The sequence below is a fragment of the Muscardinus avellanarius genome, assembly GCF_963383645.1.
Source record: "Muscardinus avellanarius genome assembly, chromosome: 13".
NCBI lineage: Eukaryota > Metazoa > Chordata > Mammalia > Rodentia > Gliridae > Muscardinus > Muscardinus avellanarius.
In genome coordinates, this window is record NC_137799.1 from 96620501 (window position 1) to 96639651 (window position 19151).

The 19151-nt window shown below is 48.3% G+C and overlaps 1 protein-coding gene across 2 annotated transcripts in view; it reads right to left on the reverse strand.

The window, feature by feature from the left end:
- Positions 1 to 19151, reverse strand: part of AOPEP (aminopeptidase O (putative)) — a gene marked incomplete at both ends in the record, with an annotated part of 267301 nt that overhangs the window by 66816 nt on the left and 181334 nt on the right. Inside the window, 2 exons of one of the 2 annotated variants that reach the window (XM_080708669.1) lie at positions 6616 to 6690; positions 7197 to 7259. The exons of the other annotated variant lie outside the window; for it this stretch is intronic. Coding sequence (XP_080564795.1) covers positions 6616 to 6690; positions 7197 to 7259 — 138 coding nt within the window. The remainder of the gene's footprint in view (positions 1 to 6615; positions 6691 to 7196; positions 7260 to 19151) is intronic. 2 annotated transcript variants of the gene reach the window in all.

Here is a 19151-nt window from a genome sequence, read left to right on the forward strand (position 1 = left end):
AGGCTGCCTATAAAAGTAGCTAAGGAACCATGACATTTCTTTCTCTGCTCCCCTTTTCTAACCAAATTCTTATGTTTTATAGGAAATTGGCTTTCATCTTTCATGACATGGGAGAGCTGCTGGCTGCTGGCATCAAACATGCTAAGATCAACAAGAACATAATGATGTGCACACTTTCAAGTACTTTCAAAATGCACGCCGGTCGGGATTTCCCTAATTTAGAAATGTGCGCTTGACGTTGGTGGTCTGGCCCAGGCCATACACTGACGAAGAAGAATGAAGTCTTGCCCAAAGCGTTCTCTCCTATCCCGCTTACTTGTCTGCCCCTCACCTGCCTTCGCAGCGCGTGAGGAGGTCTACGGCATCCCGAGGACGCGCTGCGGCGGTGACTGCACTCTGAAGGCACATTCACCAGCCGCCACGTGTGACGCCCTCAGGACGGGGCTCGACGCGCTGCACGTGTTAGTTATTATCATATTAAAGCTCCTCCCTAAGGGCATCTTAACAATATGTGAGTAAGTGTGTGAGGAGGCGAAGATGACTGGACTTTCCCATTATGCTAGATGGGAATGGGAAGGGATTCTGGGGCATTCTACCTCCAAGCTACACTCCCAGCCCTATTTTACTTTTTATTTTGCAGCAGGGTCTCAGTCGCAGAGGGCCTCACAAAGTAGCTGACGCTGGCCGTGAACCTTTGATCCTCCTGTCTCAGCCTCCCAAGTACTGGGATTACACACCTGCGTCACCGTGCCCGGCTTAGGACATTTTTTTTTTTTTTAAACAGCACATTCTTTAAAAACAAAAACCTCAAGAACAGATGAAAATCTAATGGTACAAAATTATAACAATCAGACTTCCTGAAGCTACCCAAAAGACATTTTATCAGCAATTTTCCCTTAGTCCAGCTTTAAAAAGAAAAAGCAAAATATGCCAAATTTCTGGTGAAATCTAATCTAACTTGAGATCTGGGTACAGAGGATTTAATAAATTATGGTCTGTTAAAGATTTATGAGGAAAAAGGGGAGACCCACAAGAGCAAAACATTCACAGGAGTTCTAAGTATTCAGCAATAAAAAATTGCATATTAAGAGCACTGTAATTACCCCTTTGTTTGGTTTCTCTGTAATTTCTTTTTAATAAATGACTCTGCCTCCCCCATCACTCAAGTGAGCTGTCATCCAGAGGGCGCACACACAGGACAGAAAGGCCCTCTCAGCCGGGAGGCCGGGCGGTACCTTGAGCTGTGACTCATGAGGACCCATAAGGCCTTTCTATGGAAATCGAGTCTCAATGAAGCCATTGTAAAGGATTAGGGCCGTATCAATGTAGGCTAGTATGAGTCCTTACAGGGCACCCACGCTCTCCCGGCCTGGGAAAGCCCTGCAGGAACACGCCTCAGCTCTCAGATGAGGCCGGACAGGGCAGCTCCCGCCAAGCGAGGGGCCTCGGGCACCTTCAGGTTCACGCTCTCCACCTTGCTGACCTTTGTACCGACAGATCCGGGGGCAGCCCGACAGTCACCATCTGCTGTCACGGGTGTAAGAAAGAGCTAAAGAATTTTATGAGTCTTAAATGGTGTTTTCCAGAAATTATACCCCCCAAAACCAGACTTTTATCACAAAAGGCCAACATACCTATGAGGTACTTAATATTAGGTAGTTAAATTTTGTACCTACCTTTATTATCTCGAAGATTTCAATATTATAACTGTAAGAAAAGTATCTCTCAGATAAAATCTGAGTGAACAATGAACATTGCCAAATGCATAAACCAAGCTAGATTTTCCATACAATTTTAAAATCTGTGAATTATTACTCTAACTAAGATAATTGTTGATTGTGTGTCAGAGTCAAGGGCATAGAAAGAACAAATAAAAGAACAGTAAAAATGTTCCACAATTTAGAAGGATAGTATCACAAAAAATAGTTTCAATATTCTTTCCTACCAATTCAGAAAACATGACTTTTCATTTGACCCCACTTAAAACGGCCATTAAATACAACAAAGACTATTTTTTTTCCACAACCATCTCTTTTTTTTTTAATTTTATATTTCACCCTGGATAATTTCAGTAAAATTTCAACAAGTTTTAAATAAGTTTATTTTCCAGAACATTGTTTTTCAGGTTCTGGCAAGAAAAATAGTAATTAAGGTGACCTTAAAGGCTGCTGCTATTGGGAACCATTTGCACCGACAGTTAGTTCTGAATAACTGGAACGAAGGCCAGACAATCTCACCCTGGAAACACTAGCGCACATCAAGGGCTGCTTGTTACAAGAGCAATTTGGTTGAATTTTCAGTGTTTTGAAAGTAAGCCACACGTCCCATACCGTCATATAGACTTAGCAATGACCCCAAATAAGCACTGTAAAATTTGTTCTCTACATATTATAAGATATACGACACCCAGGGAGACTGATTTTTTTTTTTTTTTTTATGGTACTGGAGATGGAACCCAGAGGCATTCTACCTCCCGGCTGTACCTCCCTAACCCTTTTTCTAATTTTTTGCTTTCCAACAGGGTCTTAATAGGTGGCTGAGGGCCTCACTAAGTTGTTGAGGCTGGTCTTAAACCTGCAATTCTCCTATCTCAGCCTTCCAACTCCTAGGGTTACAGTTGTATACCACCATGCCTGGCTAGAGCGGTTCTTTGAGTCTGGAACTCAGAATGTTTTTTCCTTTAAAGAAATCAACCATACCCCATTCATATATTTTCATTAAAATACAATATCTTACAACTATTATTCTATAACATAGTCTAGTTCTTAGCATACTGATAAAACTATTAGTTTATATTATTTTACATGCACATGTTTATAAAAATTATCCTTTAGTTTCTGATTGTGATGCATCGTTTATCTTTGAATCAGATAAAGCTAAAAATGGAGGCAGAAAAAGTGTGTTCTACTTTCAAAGCCAATAGCCATTTAGCAAAATCTACTGTTTTCAAAGTACACGTAGCCAGGCACCGTGGCACATACCTGTAATCCTAGTACTTGGAAGGCTGAGACAGGAGGACCTCAGGTTTGAAACCAGCTGAAAGTTTGTTATTTTAAAAGAAGAAAACAGCTGGGCATGGTGGCGCACACTTGTGATCCCAGCATTCAGGAGGCTGAGACAGGAGGATCGTGGTTCGCGGGCAGCCTCAGCTACTTAGTGAAGCTCTATGCAACTCAGGGAGACCCGGTTTCAAAAAAAGAATAAAAAATAGGGTAGGGGGTAGAGCTTGGAGGTTGAATGCCCCTGGGTTCCATCCCCAGACCCACAAAAATAAATAAAATGAAATAAAAATAAAAAAAGTAGGGCAGAGGTTATAGCTCAGAGGTCGAATGCCCCTGGGTTCCATCCCCAGACCCGAAAAAGAGAGAGAGAGAGAGAGAGAGAGAGAGAGAGAGAGAGAGAGAGAGAGAGAGAGAAAGGAAAGGAGGAGGAGGAGAAGAAGCAAACAAAGCCAGGTGTGATGGCACACACCTATAATCCCAGTACTTGGGAGGCTGAGAAAGGAGGATTACAGGTTAGAGGACAGCCTCAGCAATGTAGCCACACTCTCAGCAATCTAGCAAGATCCTATTTCAAAATAAAAAGATCTGGGGTGCAGCTCAGAGGTAGAATAACATGCCCCAGTTCAGTCCCCAGTACGACACCACTACCAACCAACAAACAAAAACAGTAAATGTATGAAAGAATTCGGTTACACCAGTGGGTAAAGAGCTAGAGTATGAAGCTAGGTGAAGTAAAGCAGAAATGAACGCAGAGAAGACCGTGAGGGGAGACACAGAGAGAAGGCTGCATCCTGGGCAGGACAAGTGGCCGGTGTGAGGGCGCGGGGTGGCAGCGCCATAACGGGAGCAGGGACCCGCGAGGCGAAGGCGCACGGCCGGGCCAGCAGTCAGCACCCTAGGTCTCTATCTGGGCGCACATCTTACTCACCCAGTACTTTATTTCATTATTCATTATTTTAACCCACAGCCCGCCTTTGTTTTGCTTTCCCTTCGGAGAGCACTGACATACTGACCACGGAAAGACTCGACCAGAATTTCAAGTTCCAGCAGGCAGTGCCCACCCCTTCCACCTTGGGATGGCTTTAGGGGAAACCAAGGTCTCCGCTCCGGTTAGACGGCTTTCTTTTCGGGCAGCTCCTGGCCCCTGGCAGGGCCGGCGTTTCCCGGGCGGCTTCCCCCCTCAGGCAGGTGAGCAGGCTCCACTGGCCGCGGCCCGCGCCCTCCCTGCAGAGGAGCATCCGATGACCTGGCCAGATGTGCGGGATGGGGGCGGGTGAGGGGAGGGAAACAGCGCAGGCGAGCCCGGGCAGGCTAGATACACACGAGCTCCTCCCCGAAGTGATGAAAACCCGCTTGCGTCCTCAATATAAAACTAACAAAACTACAGACAGACAATTTTATTTCAGTAGATGTAAGATACGGCGGATGCGTGAAAAAGGGCAAACTGAGGACTCTGCTTCTACTTGGGGAACTGCAGACATTTTAAAAACAGTAACTTTAGAATGAGCAGTAAGTAAACCACCTAGGTTCCCACTGGTAATAGGCCCAAACCCTAGCACGGGGTCGGCACAGGCCCGCGCCTGTTAGCACAGGGTTCCATCAGGGTTCAGCACAAGGGACACGGTCGCCGGCAGCTGCAGGACCCATGCCCTCCAGGCCTGCCCTACTCCCTCCACCTGCCCGTGGAAATACCACGGGCGAGTTTGAGCAAGCTCCACAAACAGTGGGAAGAAGGCTAGGAGGAGCCGCTCAGAGCAGAACAGCCTGCGGCCTCACGATTAACATGGCCTCCCCGACTGAGATCTCACCTTCCCCACCTCCGCCCTTAAGACCAGCACCCAGGAGGCTGAGACAGGAGGATCACACAGCCTCAGCTACTTGGTGACGCTCAGCAACCTAGTAAGACCCGGTTTCAAAACAAATTTTTAAGTGGAGGGGGGCTTGGAGGTAGAATATTCTGTCTCTGGGTTCAACCCCCCCCCCCCCGCAAAAAAAAAAGGACTAAAGCAGCCTTAAGCTTTCCTTCTTGGAAAAAAGTTCTGAATACTGACCCCAATCTGGTTCATTTCAATGTTCCCTTTAAAAAAGCTGCCTATATTTTCTAGGCAAACGAGTCAGGAGTACACCCTTCCCATGAGTTCTACCACAATAGACTCCTAACAAGGAGAAGTGGTGAGTGACTCCTCGGAAGACAGAGCCTGGGCGTCAGGGAGAGGGTGACGCCTAGTTAGGTTTTGGTATTGAGACACCTAGTAGTCCACAAAGGCCTCTTCCTTTTTGCATGGTATGCTGAGGGTTCAGTTTAGCTTGTTTTTTGTTTTTTCTTTCTAATTTTTTTGTGGTACTAGGGATGGAACCCAGGGGCATTCTACCTCTGAGCTACACCCCCAGCCCTATTTTTTATTCTTTATTTTGAAACAGGGTCTCACTCTGTTGCACAGGGCCTCACTAAGTAGCTGAGGCTGTCTGCAAACCATGATCCTCCTGTCTCAGCCTCCCGAATGCTGGAATTACAAGCGTGTGTCACCATGCCCGGCTTGCTTGTTTTTTTGGTTAAAACAATAGCTACTTTTTTTTTTTAATGTACCAGAGACATGCCGTATTTTCCTTCTTTGGATATTTCATGGTTTCATTCATTGCCTTACAATATTTAAACAACACCTAAATCTGAAAGTTAAACACGCTGAGAGGTAGGGTTCAAAAACTCAACTGTGCTTAAAAGACAACTTTTTTTTTTTTTATCACTGTTTACCTGACGAGACACATCTGACTCACTGTTTGAGAGAGGAAGGGCAGGTAACGCTTCACTGCACCCTGGATGCCCAGCCACAACCCACAGTCCTGGGCCAGTTCTTTTTCCCGGCCTGGCAGAGGCTGCCCTGTGGTATCCTTGAATGCCCTCTGACACGCTGGTGTGGCCTTCGTTCCGGGTGCCTTGCGCACATTCCCAGAAGCCGCCATGCCCATACTAAGGCAACACAGGAGCTGGCAGCAGTGCTATCAGCAAGAACTTGGCTTCAAAATCAAGAGTGATTCATCAGACATTCTAACAGCACAAAATAACACATCACTATTTTAATCCCTCGGTGCTATTGAGAAAGAAGAAAAAAAAAAAAAGCCCAGGAAAATATAATTAAGCGAAAGCAACAAAAACCATTTCTGCTGTAACATCTGCAGAAATGGTGCTCCCTTTGGGGAGTTTTCAACAATTCACTTAAAAAATAAATAAATAAAAGATCACTTACCTTATGGCAAAATGCTTATTACGGTGACAAATCAAGCTTCCCCTATACAATTCCAGAAAGCAGGCGGCCCAAACTTCTTCAAAGTAACATTTTATTTCTAAGTTCAGAAATAAAATCTCGCATCTGCCTAACGCACCCCCCAGGAGACAGAGGGGTGGGCTGTGCCCCCTCGAGGGCCCGGGAGGCCCCTGCCTGGGCGGCCTCGGTGTTCTGGGGCTCGGCAGGACCGGCGCCGAGACGCCATCGGGCTCCCCGGGACTGCGCGGCGCCCACCCGATGGCAGCACCTGTCGCCCGGAGGCCGCGCCCGGCCCGGGGCCCAGGACCAGGACCAGGACCAGGACCCGCGGCTCGGCCTGCGGCGCCTACCTCGGCGAACGCCGGCCGGTCCTCCGCTCGCCTGCGCTTTCGGGGCGCCCGGTCGGCTCGGATCCACTGCGCGAGCTGGAGTGGAGAGCGAGGCCGTGAGCCAGCGTCCGCCCTCCCGTCCCCCCATCCCTCATCCCGTCCCCCCATCCCTCATCCTCCCGTCCCTCCATCCCTCCTCCCGTCCTTCCATCCCTCCTCCCGTCCCTCCATCCCTCCTCCCGTCCCTCCATCCTCCCGTCCCTCCATCCCTCCTCCCGTCCCTCCATCCTCCCGTCCCTCCATCCCTCCTCCCGTCCCCCCATCCCTCATCCCGTCCCCCCATCCCTCCATCCTCCCGTCCCTCCATCCGTCCTCCCGTCCCTTCATCCCTCCTCCCGTCCCTTCATCCCTCCTCCCGTCCCATCCCTCATCCCGTCCCCCCATCCCTCATCCCGTCCCCCCATCCCTCCATCCTCCCGTCCCCCCATCCCTCCATCCCCCCATCCCTCCATCCTCCCGTCCCCCCATCCCTCCATCCTCCCGTCCCTCCATCCCTCCATCCTCCCGTCCCTCCATCCTCCCGCGCCCCGCCGCTCGCTCACCTCCGCGCTCACCTGCCGCGCCAGCCCGCACTCGGCGCCGGCCCCTGGCTCGCTGCGCAGCGGCTGCGGGGAGAGCGGAGTCAGGCCGGGCGCCGCCGCCCTCCATCCCGGCCGCCCCAGGTGAGGACGCGGCGGCCGCGCGGCCGGGGCGGGGCCGGGGGCGGGGCCTGCGCGGGGCGGGGCCTGCCTTAAAGGCACAGGCCGCCGCCCCGCTGGCTCATTGTTCGTCGGGCACGCGTCCGGGACCGCGCCCTGGCTCGCCGCGCCCGGCGTAGACGCGCGGCCCAGAACAGTTGGAGACTGGATAAAAGTCTCAAAGGATCCATCTGTTCTCACCATCAGGGAGAAAGTTTCCACCCCGGGTAGAGTAGTGGGCGCCCCCCGAGTCCCCCCAACCCCACGAGGCGCTGGTCCCGCCGCCGTCGGGGCGGTCGAGCCAGGTCGCCCGCGAGGCCCGAGGAAGAGCGCTTGTTCGCTGGTTTTGACCATCCCCGTAACTTTATCGCGTTTCTTTAAAGAAAATCTGCCGTGCCCTCTCTTTATTGCCACTCCGTCCTTCTTTCAAGATCAAAAGAGTGAGATCAAAGCCAAGATCAAACTCACTACTTAAATAGAAGCAACTTCGCCGTGGAGCATTTTATACAAAGGGGAGCTTCTTATGGAGACATCAGAGTGGAAAACTTGACTTTATCCCTTCATTCCATATTTATAACTGGACTACTTAAACTTGCATAAACGATGCACGTTTGCGTCCCCAAATAAACAACAGATCTGTTCGAGTGGGGGAATTCTCCCTTAGTGTTCCTGCTTCTCAGAGTACCAAAGATAACAACTTTAGAGAGGTGTACAAATAGATGCATGAGCCGTCTTGTATCATGAGAAGCTAGAGGCTGTGAGAAGCGCTCGTTTTCAACATCTTATTCAATTTTGTATATGTGTAGAGCCATCATATATAATTTTCTACTACAAAGGAAATGCACAAAAACAGCTAATGCTCTGTTAATCGTGAGTGCTCGTACACATAAGCAGATTTAAAAAATTAGAAAGACGTGGATTATGCAGAGCTGCTTAATTTTAAATGGAAAGAGAACTTTGAACTCTTCCATGCTTCCAGTAACAGGTCCAGAATCAACAGAGATCGCCCTGGCAGACGCTTCCTTTTACCCAGGAGCATTTTTTCCTTGGGCGTTCACTGCCCTGAGGAACTCTGATATGAACCATTCAATACTGTTGAGCTGAGAGAGGGCCCTGCTTTAAGCGGACCCTTTTCAAAGGATACTCTTTATTGCCTTGAACAATTTTTTTCAACATACAGTCGTAGAAGAAAGAATCACAAACACAAATTCCAACAGTCTACTAGCAAGAATAAAGATAACTATTGCAAATTGAATCGTAATACAGACTTCTACGGAAATCAATTGTTATGCTGGACAGTTAGGACTTGAAAGCTCTTCCCGCCTTATAATTTTCTTCTGGTTGTAGTCTCAAACACACACACACGCAAGACTGTTCGTAATTTATGAATCTCCTTGAGCCACTCTAAAGCACCCAGACACAGACCTGGAAACCCGCATTACTGCCACTGCCACAGCCTCGATTCTCCCTAGCACCCAGCCCACGGAAAGCCTGATGGTTCTGGCGTGAGCGTCACAGGAGGCACGGCCCCCCTGCTCTGCTCTGCTCTGCCTGCACCTTGAGTGCAAAGGCCGTTCCAGCCGCCCAACTTCCTCCTGGGTGTCCTTTGCCCCACCCACAGGCGGGTCTCCAGAGAAGACAGGATGGTATTTCTGGAGGGAATTCCAATTATAACACTTGGCCTTGCTGGCTAGCTTGTACTAATCCTCTAGCTCTGGCCTTAGCACTTCTAAAGGGTCCTTCCTCACTATTCTTTCTCTTCCTTCCTTCCTTCCTTTCTTTTTTTCTTTCTTCTCTCTTTCTTCCTTCCTTCCTTTCTTTTCTTTCTTTTTTTCTTTGCGGTACTGGGTTGGAACCCAGGGAGATTTTATCTCTGAGCGACACCCCCAGCCCTATTTTCCATTCTTTATTGGGTCTCACTGAGTTGCAGAGGGCCTCACTAAGTAGCTGAGGCTGTCCTCGAACCGCAATCCTCTTGTCTCAGCCTCCCGAATGCTGGGATGACAAGCGTGCGCCACCACGCCCGGCTCCTCACTATTCTAACAGAACTGTTTAGATCCTTTTCGGTGATTCTCTCTTATAGCATTATTTATTTTAGTTAAAAGCTTAATTTTTTGAAGCAGTTTGAAGTTTATTTAAAAAAAAATGAGCATACCCCAGAATTTCCATAACTCTCACCCCCGCCGTTCCAGCTCCGGTGAACATCCAGCACAGGTGCAATTTAAGTATGGCATATTTGTTACAAACGAGAAGGCAGTATTGACACTGTTATTGAAGTCCACAGCCGACATGTGGGCTCATTCTTTGCATTGCACCACCATTACACCTGTTTATTCATTATTGACTGTCACCCCCCACTGGGCTTCATGCCCAGGAAGGAAAAGGGATCCTGTCTCTTTCGGTCGTTTGTTTGTTTGTTTGTTTTTGTTTAGCTCTATTTTCTTTTTTTAATTTTGAAACAGAGTCTCACTAAGTTGCAGAAAGCCTTGCTAAGCTGAGGCTGTCCTTGAACCTGTGATCCTCCTACCTCAGCCTCCCAAGTATTGGGATTACAGGCTTGTACCACTATGCCTGGCTTATTTTATTCTTATATCTGCAAATAGCAGATATTCAAACAACAAGTGAAACAATGGAACAAATGAATGGAACAAATGAAGAAATAGCACATGAAATTTCAAGGGGGGGCGTCTTAAGATGAAGACTTTTCTAATTAACTCCTGTCTATTTCACTGATAAAATACTTTGATCATCTCAATAGATACAGAAAAAACTTTCAACAAAATTCAGTACACATTCATGGTAAAAACAGAGATGGAAGGAACTTGTCTCAACACATAAAAGCAGTATCTGATAAACCCAGAGCCAGCAGCATACTGAAGGAGTACAAACTGAAGGCATGTCCTCAAAATTCAGAGTAAGGATTTCTCCTATCATCACTTCTATTCAGGGTAGTACTTGGTATTTTAGAGGAATTAGGCAAGAGAAGGAAATTAAAGAGATGCAGATAGGAAAAAAAGTGAAATTACATCAGACATCAGAAGATGGAAAGACCTCCCACGTTCTTAGATAGGCAAAATATTGTCAAAATGGCCACATCGCTGCTGGGCACGGTGGCGCACACTTGTAATCCCGGCATTCGGGAGGCTGAGACAGGAGGATCGTGGTTCATGGACAGCCTCAGCTACTTAGTGAGGCTCTTTGCAACTCGGTGAGACCCTGTTTCAAAATAAAGAATAAGCAAAAAAGGGGGGGAAGGGCTGGGGGATAGCTCAGAGGTAGAATGGCCCTGGGCTCCATCCCTGTACCGCAGGAAAAAAAAAAAAAAGAAAAAAAAAGGCATCAACAGAGCCAATGCTATCCCCTGCCAAAATACTAATGACATCCATCACTGAACTAAAATAGACATCCTACCTGGGAGCAGTGGTGCATTCCTGTAGTATCAGTACTTGGGAGGCTGAGATAGGAGGATCGCAGGTTCAAGGCCAGCATGTGGTCACTTAGACCCTATTTCAAATAAAACATAAAAAAGGCTAGGGTATAGCTCAGAGGCAGAACATCCCCGAATTAAATTTCCAGTCCCCCACACATTAGTCCTAAAGTTCACATACAAAATAGTCCTAAAGCTCCTATGGAGAACAAAAGACCCCAAAGAGCCAAGGCAATTCTGAGTAACAAGAGCAACGCTGGAGGCATCATGACATCTGACTCAAACATACTACAGAGCAACAGTGGCAAAAACGGCATGGCATTGACATAAAAACAAGCACACAGACTAGTGGAGTAGAACAGAACACACAGAGACCATTCCACACAGAGAGCCAGCTGGTCCTTGACAATTACCAAGTGCCAAGAACATACAAGAAGACAGCTTTTTCAACAGATGGTGCTGGAAAAACTAGATATCCATGTAGAAGAATGAAACTTGCCCTCTCTCTCTCTCTCTCACCCTGCACCAAAGTCAACTCAAAGTGGATCAAAGGCCAAGGAATTGCACAATGAGACGGCACAGGCCTGAAACCCCAGCCACGGGGAAGGGGAGGCAAGAGGACTGCGGTTGGAGGGAAGTCGCAGCAAGTTGGTAAGAATCTTTCTCAAATGAAAAATAAAAAGAGGTGGGAGTGTAACTCAGTGGTTAAAGTGCCCCAGGGCTCAGTCCTCAGACACACACACACACACACACACACACACACACACGCGCGCGCGCGCCTCAGAGTTAGACCAGACACTTCCCAACTGACAGAAGAAAATATAAAGCCAACTCTCCAACATAAGGAGACAGAAAGCAGCTTTGTTAATAAGACCCTAAAGCTCAGGAAATAAAGAATTAATAAATGAGAAGTCAACTTAAGAAGCTTCTGCACAGCAAAGGAAACCAGAAAGAATGTGAAGACAGGGCCTACGGAATGGGAGAAGACTCTGCCAGCTACTTTCCTGACAGAGGACTAATCTCCAGAACAGAAAGAGTTAAAAAACTTAACACCAAAAAGCCAATAGAAATGGGCAATTTAAGCTGCGCGTGCTGGCGCACGCTTGTAATCCCAGCATTTGAGAGGCTGACACTGGAGGATCGCGGTTTGCAGCCAGCCTCAGCTACTTAGTAAGGCCCTTGCAACTCAGTAAGACCCTGTTTCAAAATAAAGAATAAAAAATAGGGCTGGGAGCTGGGCGTGGTGTAATCCCCACGCTTAGGAGGCTGAGACAGGAGGATCGCACAGGTTCGAAGCCAGCCTCAGCTACTTAGGCTCGCAGCAGCTTAGTGAGACCCTGTTTCCAAATAAAGTATAAAATAGGTCTGGGAGTATAGCCTGGAGGTAGGAAAGCTCCTGGGTTCCACAACCCCCACCACCAAAAAAAAAAAAAAAAATAGGGCTAGGGGTGTAGGTCGGATGTAGAATGCCCCTGGGTTCCAGACCCACAGGAAAAAAAAAAGGCAATTTAATGTGCATTTTATTATAGGCAATATATATATATATATATATCACTTAACGTTCTTAGCTATCAGAGAAATAGAAATTGAAACTACACTGATATTTCAAGCTGGCCTTGAACCTGTGACCCTCCCATCTCAGCCTCCCAAGTACTGGGATCACAGGAATGCACCACTGCTTCTGTTAGAACGGCAATCAGTAAAAGAGCATTAGAAAAAGGTGCGACGATATGAATTTAATCTAAAAGGAATATGACCGTCTTGCGTGACCATGGGATAGTTTTTATTGTGTCTGACATGACCCGAATGCATCTCTCTTGTTGTCTACCTCAATCTCGCGTTCTCCATGAGTACTCATCAATGACCGAAGGGAGACTGAAAGACCACTTTTATAAGAACTGGAGCCGGGCGTGGTGGCGCACACTTGTAATCCCAGTACTTGGGAGGCTGAGACAGGAGCATCGCGGTTGGTGGACAGCCTCAGCTACTTGGGCCCTCCACAACTCACTGAGACCCTGTTTCAAAATAAAGAATAAAAAATTGGGCTGGGGGTGTAGCTCGAAGGTAGAATGCCCCTGGGTTCCATTCCCAGTACCACACACATACACACACACACACACACACACACACACACACACACGTAGGAGTCTACACAGGTCTGGAAATAAAATCAAGGTGGATTAAGCAATAGTAATAACAAGTAAGGATTACCAGCAAAGTTATCAAATGTTTGTGCCTCTACGTTTTATTCTGTTTTTAAATGTTAATATATTCCTTCATGTTAGCTTTTTTGTTTGTTTTGTTTTGGTGGTACTAGGGTTCCAGGAAGCCCTTCTGCCTCCAGGCTACACTCCCAGACCTATTTTATATTTTTTAAATTTGGAAACAGGGTGTCTTAAGCCAGCGCGGCTGGCTTCAAACCTGCACTATCCTCCTGTCTCCACCTCCCAAGTGCGGGGATTACAAGCGTGTGCCACCACGCCCAGCATAGCTTTTTGTTTTTTAAAAAATATATTTAATTTATATTATTGCGCATTTTGTCTCTGTTAGAATGAAGGCCTAGCTTCTTTCTGAAGGGTTTTGGCTCTGCCAGATGGACCTTCTACTGGGAGTCCTTATAAGGCACAAACTTCGCAAAGGAAATCAATTCCACGCTTGGCTCCGCTGACTGCCCGACGCGCGCTCTGTAGCAGAGCGGCTGATGGAGCTGCTTCCACTCAGGAACCACAACCCTATCTTGCTGTTGCTTGAAAACTTCTGCAGAGCTTGACTGAGGGGCTATTTAAAATGTCCATTCTTTCTTTCTTTATTTTTTTCAGTGCTCAGAATGGAACCCAGCAAGCAGTCGACCACTGCGCTAGTTCCAAGTTCTTCCATTTCTTCACCTTCGCTGAGAATCTGATGGAGGCTAATGGATTGTGCTTACCCTCCCTTCACCTCTCTCTCTCCCTCTCTCTCTCTCTCTCTCTCTCTCTCTCTCTCTCTCTCTCTCTTCCTCTTTCCCTCCCTCTCTCTCTCTCTCTCCCTCCAGTTCATGGAGGCTCACAAATTCACTGACCAATACTCCTTTCCTGGAAACGATAAAGCCCACCCTTGTATGAAGCCAGCCCACCATAAAGCGAGCCTTGGGCTTGGTCTTTCAGGTACTCTGTGAAAATCCCCTTATCCCATTGAGTTCTGGAAGAAGCCATCAACCTTTACTGAGGTGCATTATAAGAAACAGCCCCACAAAACCCATCACCATGTTTACCGGAAGGATGGGCTTAGAGCGTTGTTTATTACATTAGATAATAATTTTCTGTGCGGGCCACAGAAAAACTTCTCCCTGGTTAGACCCCAGGAGTCCTAGCTAAGTAAGGCAACTGGTTTATCGTTACCCCATCAACACTGTGATTCCCGCCCGGCCTTTTAGAAAGCCCGGAGCCCCGCAGCCCTGTTTAGCTAAGGACAGGAACTGCAGCTTGCCTTACGCTTGTTTAATTCCTGGCTCCATCTTATTTTCCTGCTACTATTTTCAAATTTTTTACTTTTCTTATTTTAGTTTATTTCTATCAGGCTATATTTATCAGTTTTGGAGGCTGCCTTAGCTTCCCTTTGGACAAGGAAGAGTATAAACAAATAAAAGTATTATATTTTTTTCTTCTTTAATTTCCTTTTTCTCTTTGGAGGGGAAAACGGGGTGCCTGGAAAAAATTTATGGTTATAATATTTCTTTCCACTAATAACACTTGAAAGTAAAGAGTAGAAGTTAAGGCCATATGATTGTGCTCTTTGTAAAATTCAAGGAAAAGAACTATTAAAAATAAAATAAAAATAAACACATTATACAAATATCGCACAGAACTATTATAAGAATATTTACCGAGTGTTTTATCATACTGATATTGAAACCGGAGGAAAGAGGTTTAGATTGAGAAGGAAGAATATAAACCAGACATGTGAACAGATCGCTCTCTTAACACCCTCGCCTACTGAAAAGACAGCACTAGACTTTGTGGACAGAGGAGGCATGATACAGCCCCTGACCTCAGGACCCCTGGGGCAAGGCAGCAAGCCAGCTGCAGGGACGCCCGTCCAGGTCTAGAGCCCAGGGACGCCCGTCCGGGTCTAGAGCCGCGGGGACGCCCGTCCGGGTCTAGAGCCACGGGGATGCCCGTCCGGGTCTAGAGCCCCGGGACGCCCATCCGGGTCTAGAGCCGCGGGGACGCCCGTCCGGGTCTAGAGCCCCGGGACGCCCGTCCGGGTCTAGAGCCGCGGGGACGCCCATCTGGGTCTAGAGCCCCGGGACGCCCGTCCGGGTCTAGAGCCACGGGGACGCCCGTCCAGGTCTAGAGCCGCGGGGACGCCCGTCCAGGTCTAGAGCCGCGGGGACGCCCGTCCGGGTCTAGAGCCCCGGGACGCCCGTCCGGGTCTAGAGCCGCGGGGACACCCGTCTGGGTCTAGAGCCGCTGTGGCCTCTCTAAGCCTCCTTCCTCAGAGTTGTGAAGATCAAATGGCACTGTCCTGTGCTTAGGACAGAAAGTAATTGTTACTTATCAAGTTCCGGTCTGTTCGGATTAAGAAGCAATGCAATATTAGCCGAAGCTAGAAGGAAGCGCCTTAGGACGAGATAGTATGGAAATAGCTCACGTACCAGACGACAGAGTTGGAGGAGACAGGAAGATGAAGAGCAGGTTTTGTAGAGAAGTGAGCAGTTCACAAGACGCTCCCACGCACACGTGCTCTGCTGTGCCTCACACGGCCTCGTTTGTAAGGATGGGAACACTGAGTGTCAGAAAATTGGAGTGCCTCTAATATTTTACGTACGTTGGCAACCAGGTATCAGGGTAGGAACGTAGGGCTCTCTCCACTTCAACATAAGAGCTAATCAGGGACGTCTAGCATCGCCGTAGCATTAAAAACACTTGCTTATTACGTGGATCAAAGTGATCCCCAAAGAAGATATAATCTTACACCATGTAGGTCTACTGAAAGACACGTCCTAGAGGACAGGACAGTATGTCCCCCTCAACACCTATGTGACGGCCGTTCTTTACAGGACCTTGACATCCACGGACATTATAATCTTATAGTTTTCAAAGGTGAAACATAGAATTACACAGGGGCGGCTTTCGAAACATCTATGGTCCCCACCCTTGACTGCCGACTAGACTGCTGTGCGACTGGATTATGGATCCCAGTGCCCAACTGACTGCATAGATTCACCCCCCGAGGGTGGGACCCAAGCCCCAGTTCTTTTTAAGCCCCCCACCTTCAGAATCAGTGGGCAGCAGCGCTGAGAGCTGCTAGGTTAGACTGTTTAGTGATGCTCCCCTCTAATAGGTCACTATAAAGACACTAGATGTGTGAGATGCCTTAATTTCAAGGGTACCGACACAGAGGGTGGCCATATGCTACAGTCTATGGATGTAAGTCCCTCTGGACATCTGGCAGACACACCTCTGGACAGGAGGAGCTGCTGGCTCACACAGAGAGTGTCTCCTTCAGCTTATGGCTGGGAATAAACTTTGGGGAAGGTAAGCCAAACATAGGCACAAAAAGACGTAAGAAGTAGATTTCGACATTCCACCCAAAAGGGAGGCAAAAATGAATGGGTGTTTTATGTTGCAGAGCATTTCTGCCAGCAATGTGAAAATGTGCACAGGTGAAATAATTGAATTGGGGCTCTGATCTCATCAGCATACGAGGCCCATTGATGGATTAATAACGTGAGCGGATTTACTAGGTAGTAATCTGGGCCGGCGGGACGTGGTTGAGGAGACAGGTCACTGGGAGTGTGGTCTTGGGGACTCTCTCTGTCCCTGGTCACTTCTCCCCACTCACTCTGCTTTGCGGCTGCCATGAAGTGAGCTGCTGACTCTGCGCCACATTGCCATGACGTCTGCCTTGGAGTCGGCCGACTACGGACTACACCTCTAAGACTGTGAGCCTAAATAAACCTTCCTCCTCTGATCTCGCGTCAGGGTGATGGAAACAGTGAACTGAAAGACACAGGGAGTACAATTTTGAGCCCTGAATGAAGAGCCACAGACACTTATTTATGGGGCACTAGATTCGAGGGCAAGTGCCAACAACGGAGCCTGCAGTGCTGACACCGTGAACGGAGTGCTTACAACGTCCTCTCACACCGATGGCTGCCGCCCCTTCCCTCCAGGCAGACATTCTGTATTTGGAAGGCTCCCGATTAGACTTAGGGACAGTGTGTGCCGACGGGAAAGACCCTCTGCGTGTGCCAGAGGTGCCGTCCTCTCGAGGATGCAACCCGTGACTCCTTGAGTCTTGGGCAGCCGCCTGCTTCAGTCATCGCCACTGCTGAGATCTAGAAGGCTGAGTGATGTCTGCGGACCTCAGGGCATGGCGGCTGCAGCAGAGAGAGGAAGAGCGTGGCGATTCTGCTCTCACAGCAGGGCGGTCAGAAGCAAGCAAGAGAACACTGGGGAGGGGCTGCAATAATCCCAAGGCCACACCCTCAGGGACCCCTCCTCAGCCACCAAGCCCTCCACCCCAACATGACTGCCTTGCTTCTGTGAGGGCGAGGGGGGCATTCTGGATCCAAGCCATTACAGTGCTTTAACCAAACGGGCTTCTGTACTTAGGAAAGTGACAGGCATAGACGGCCGCTATGAGGAAAATTATCCTGATAAAATATCTCACAAAGAATAGTAGTTATTAATTAAGCTGGGCTTTGTAATCCCAGCATTCGGGAGGCTGAGACTGGAGGATCGCAGTTCACAGACAGCCTCAGCTACTTAGTGAGGCCCTCTGCAACTCAGTGAGACCCTGTTTCAAAATAAAGGATAAAAAAATAGGGCAGGGGGTGCAGCTCATAGGTCAAATGCCCCTGTGTTCCATCCCAGACCCACAAAAAAAAAATAGTAGTTATTAATTAAACATACAAAATATCATACACTGATATTTCACTAGCTTGAAAGCAGCTGCCCATATCTAGGCACTTCTCCATGATTTCCCAAGATGGAATGGGTATGATGTCTGGAAGCCTGTCACGAGGACGTGTCAGTTCTCCACAGTGCCTCTGGAGGAGGAGCTGCGCAGGGCATGCATAGCCCCACATGGCTACTTCTCATGCCCTGGTGCCCAGGCTGGGTTGCCTGTCCTCCAGCCTCCAAAACCCAGGGAGGCCACAATTTGCAAGCAAGAGAAATGGGCCTCAATCATCATATGCCCTCTATGAAGAAATACAATCTCTCTCTCTCTCTCTCTCTCTCTCTCTCTCTCTCTCTCTCACACACACACACACACACACACACACACACACACACACAAGCAAGAGCCACATTTTGGAGGAAGGGTAGCTATCTCAAATTCAAACACACGAAAGAGAACCACTTTGCAGAACGTTTGCGCAGCAACCAGTTAGCTCCACACAAGGAAGGGGGTATTCCAGAAAAACAATGGGAACGGCCGGAGTTAACTGGCTGCTAATCTCTTTACTTTTGTAGACATTTTCTGCAGCTACTCAGGCCCAGCTGTGTCCATATTAGGAAAGTCCCCGCTCTGTGTCCTTCTGTGAGAAAGGGCCTGTCCCTCTGCCCCCTTCCACCTTGGGTTGTGGGTGGGAGAGTGGGTGCGGAGGGATAAAATCAGCCATGCTGCACATTAACACAGCTTTTGTGCTCACCGGTATAGAAGACGGAGAAGCTGCACCGAGCACTTGAGCTTTATTAGACTTACCTAAATGTCTCCCAATAGCCAAGATTTAAGAAATGGCAACTTACTTTATACTTGGGTTAAAAAAGGTATGCTAGAGTTATTAAACCTGGCTACCCAGTAGTGGATTTCCTTCTGCAGTTAGTGGGCATTGAACCCAGGGCGCTGTGCAGGATAGGCAGGGCTCTACCCCTGAGATACACCCCTAGCCCCGACTTTTTATGACCATGGATTGTAATTGAGAGTGGAAATGCCGTAGTCCGTTTTAGCTTTGCCTCTGCGTATGCATTTCTCATCTCACTGCCTTTCTCTCACACGTTCGAGGTCTCCGGGAAGCAGCGAACATACGACCAAACAAGCTGCCGCTGTTTCAGTCATCACCTGAATGTGGCTTCCCTGTTCAGAGTTCTCCTGCAGTGGGAAGTACGACCTGAGAGCTCAGGCCTCGCCCTCTGCCCCTGCCAGGAGAAGCCATGTAGCCCTGGGCACACAGACCATGCTACTTCTTTGAGCCGATGAGGTGGACGTAATGCGGTGGCGGGGACACAATGAGACGCACAGAGTCGAAGAGAAAATGCTATCGCTGAGTCCCTTCCTCTTTCCCCACGGAGACAAATGCCTGTCTGGCGTTCTGAACCTAAGTAAACGTTCAAAGGTCTCAAAACAACTGAGTGGCACCGTAATAAAGAGCCTGAGCTGCCAACCACAGAGCTCGACGCCCTCGG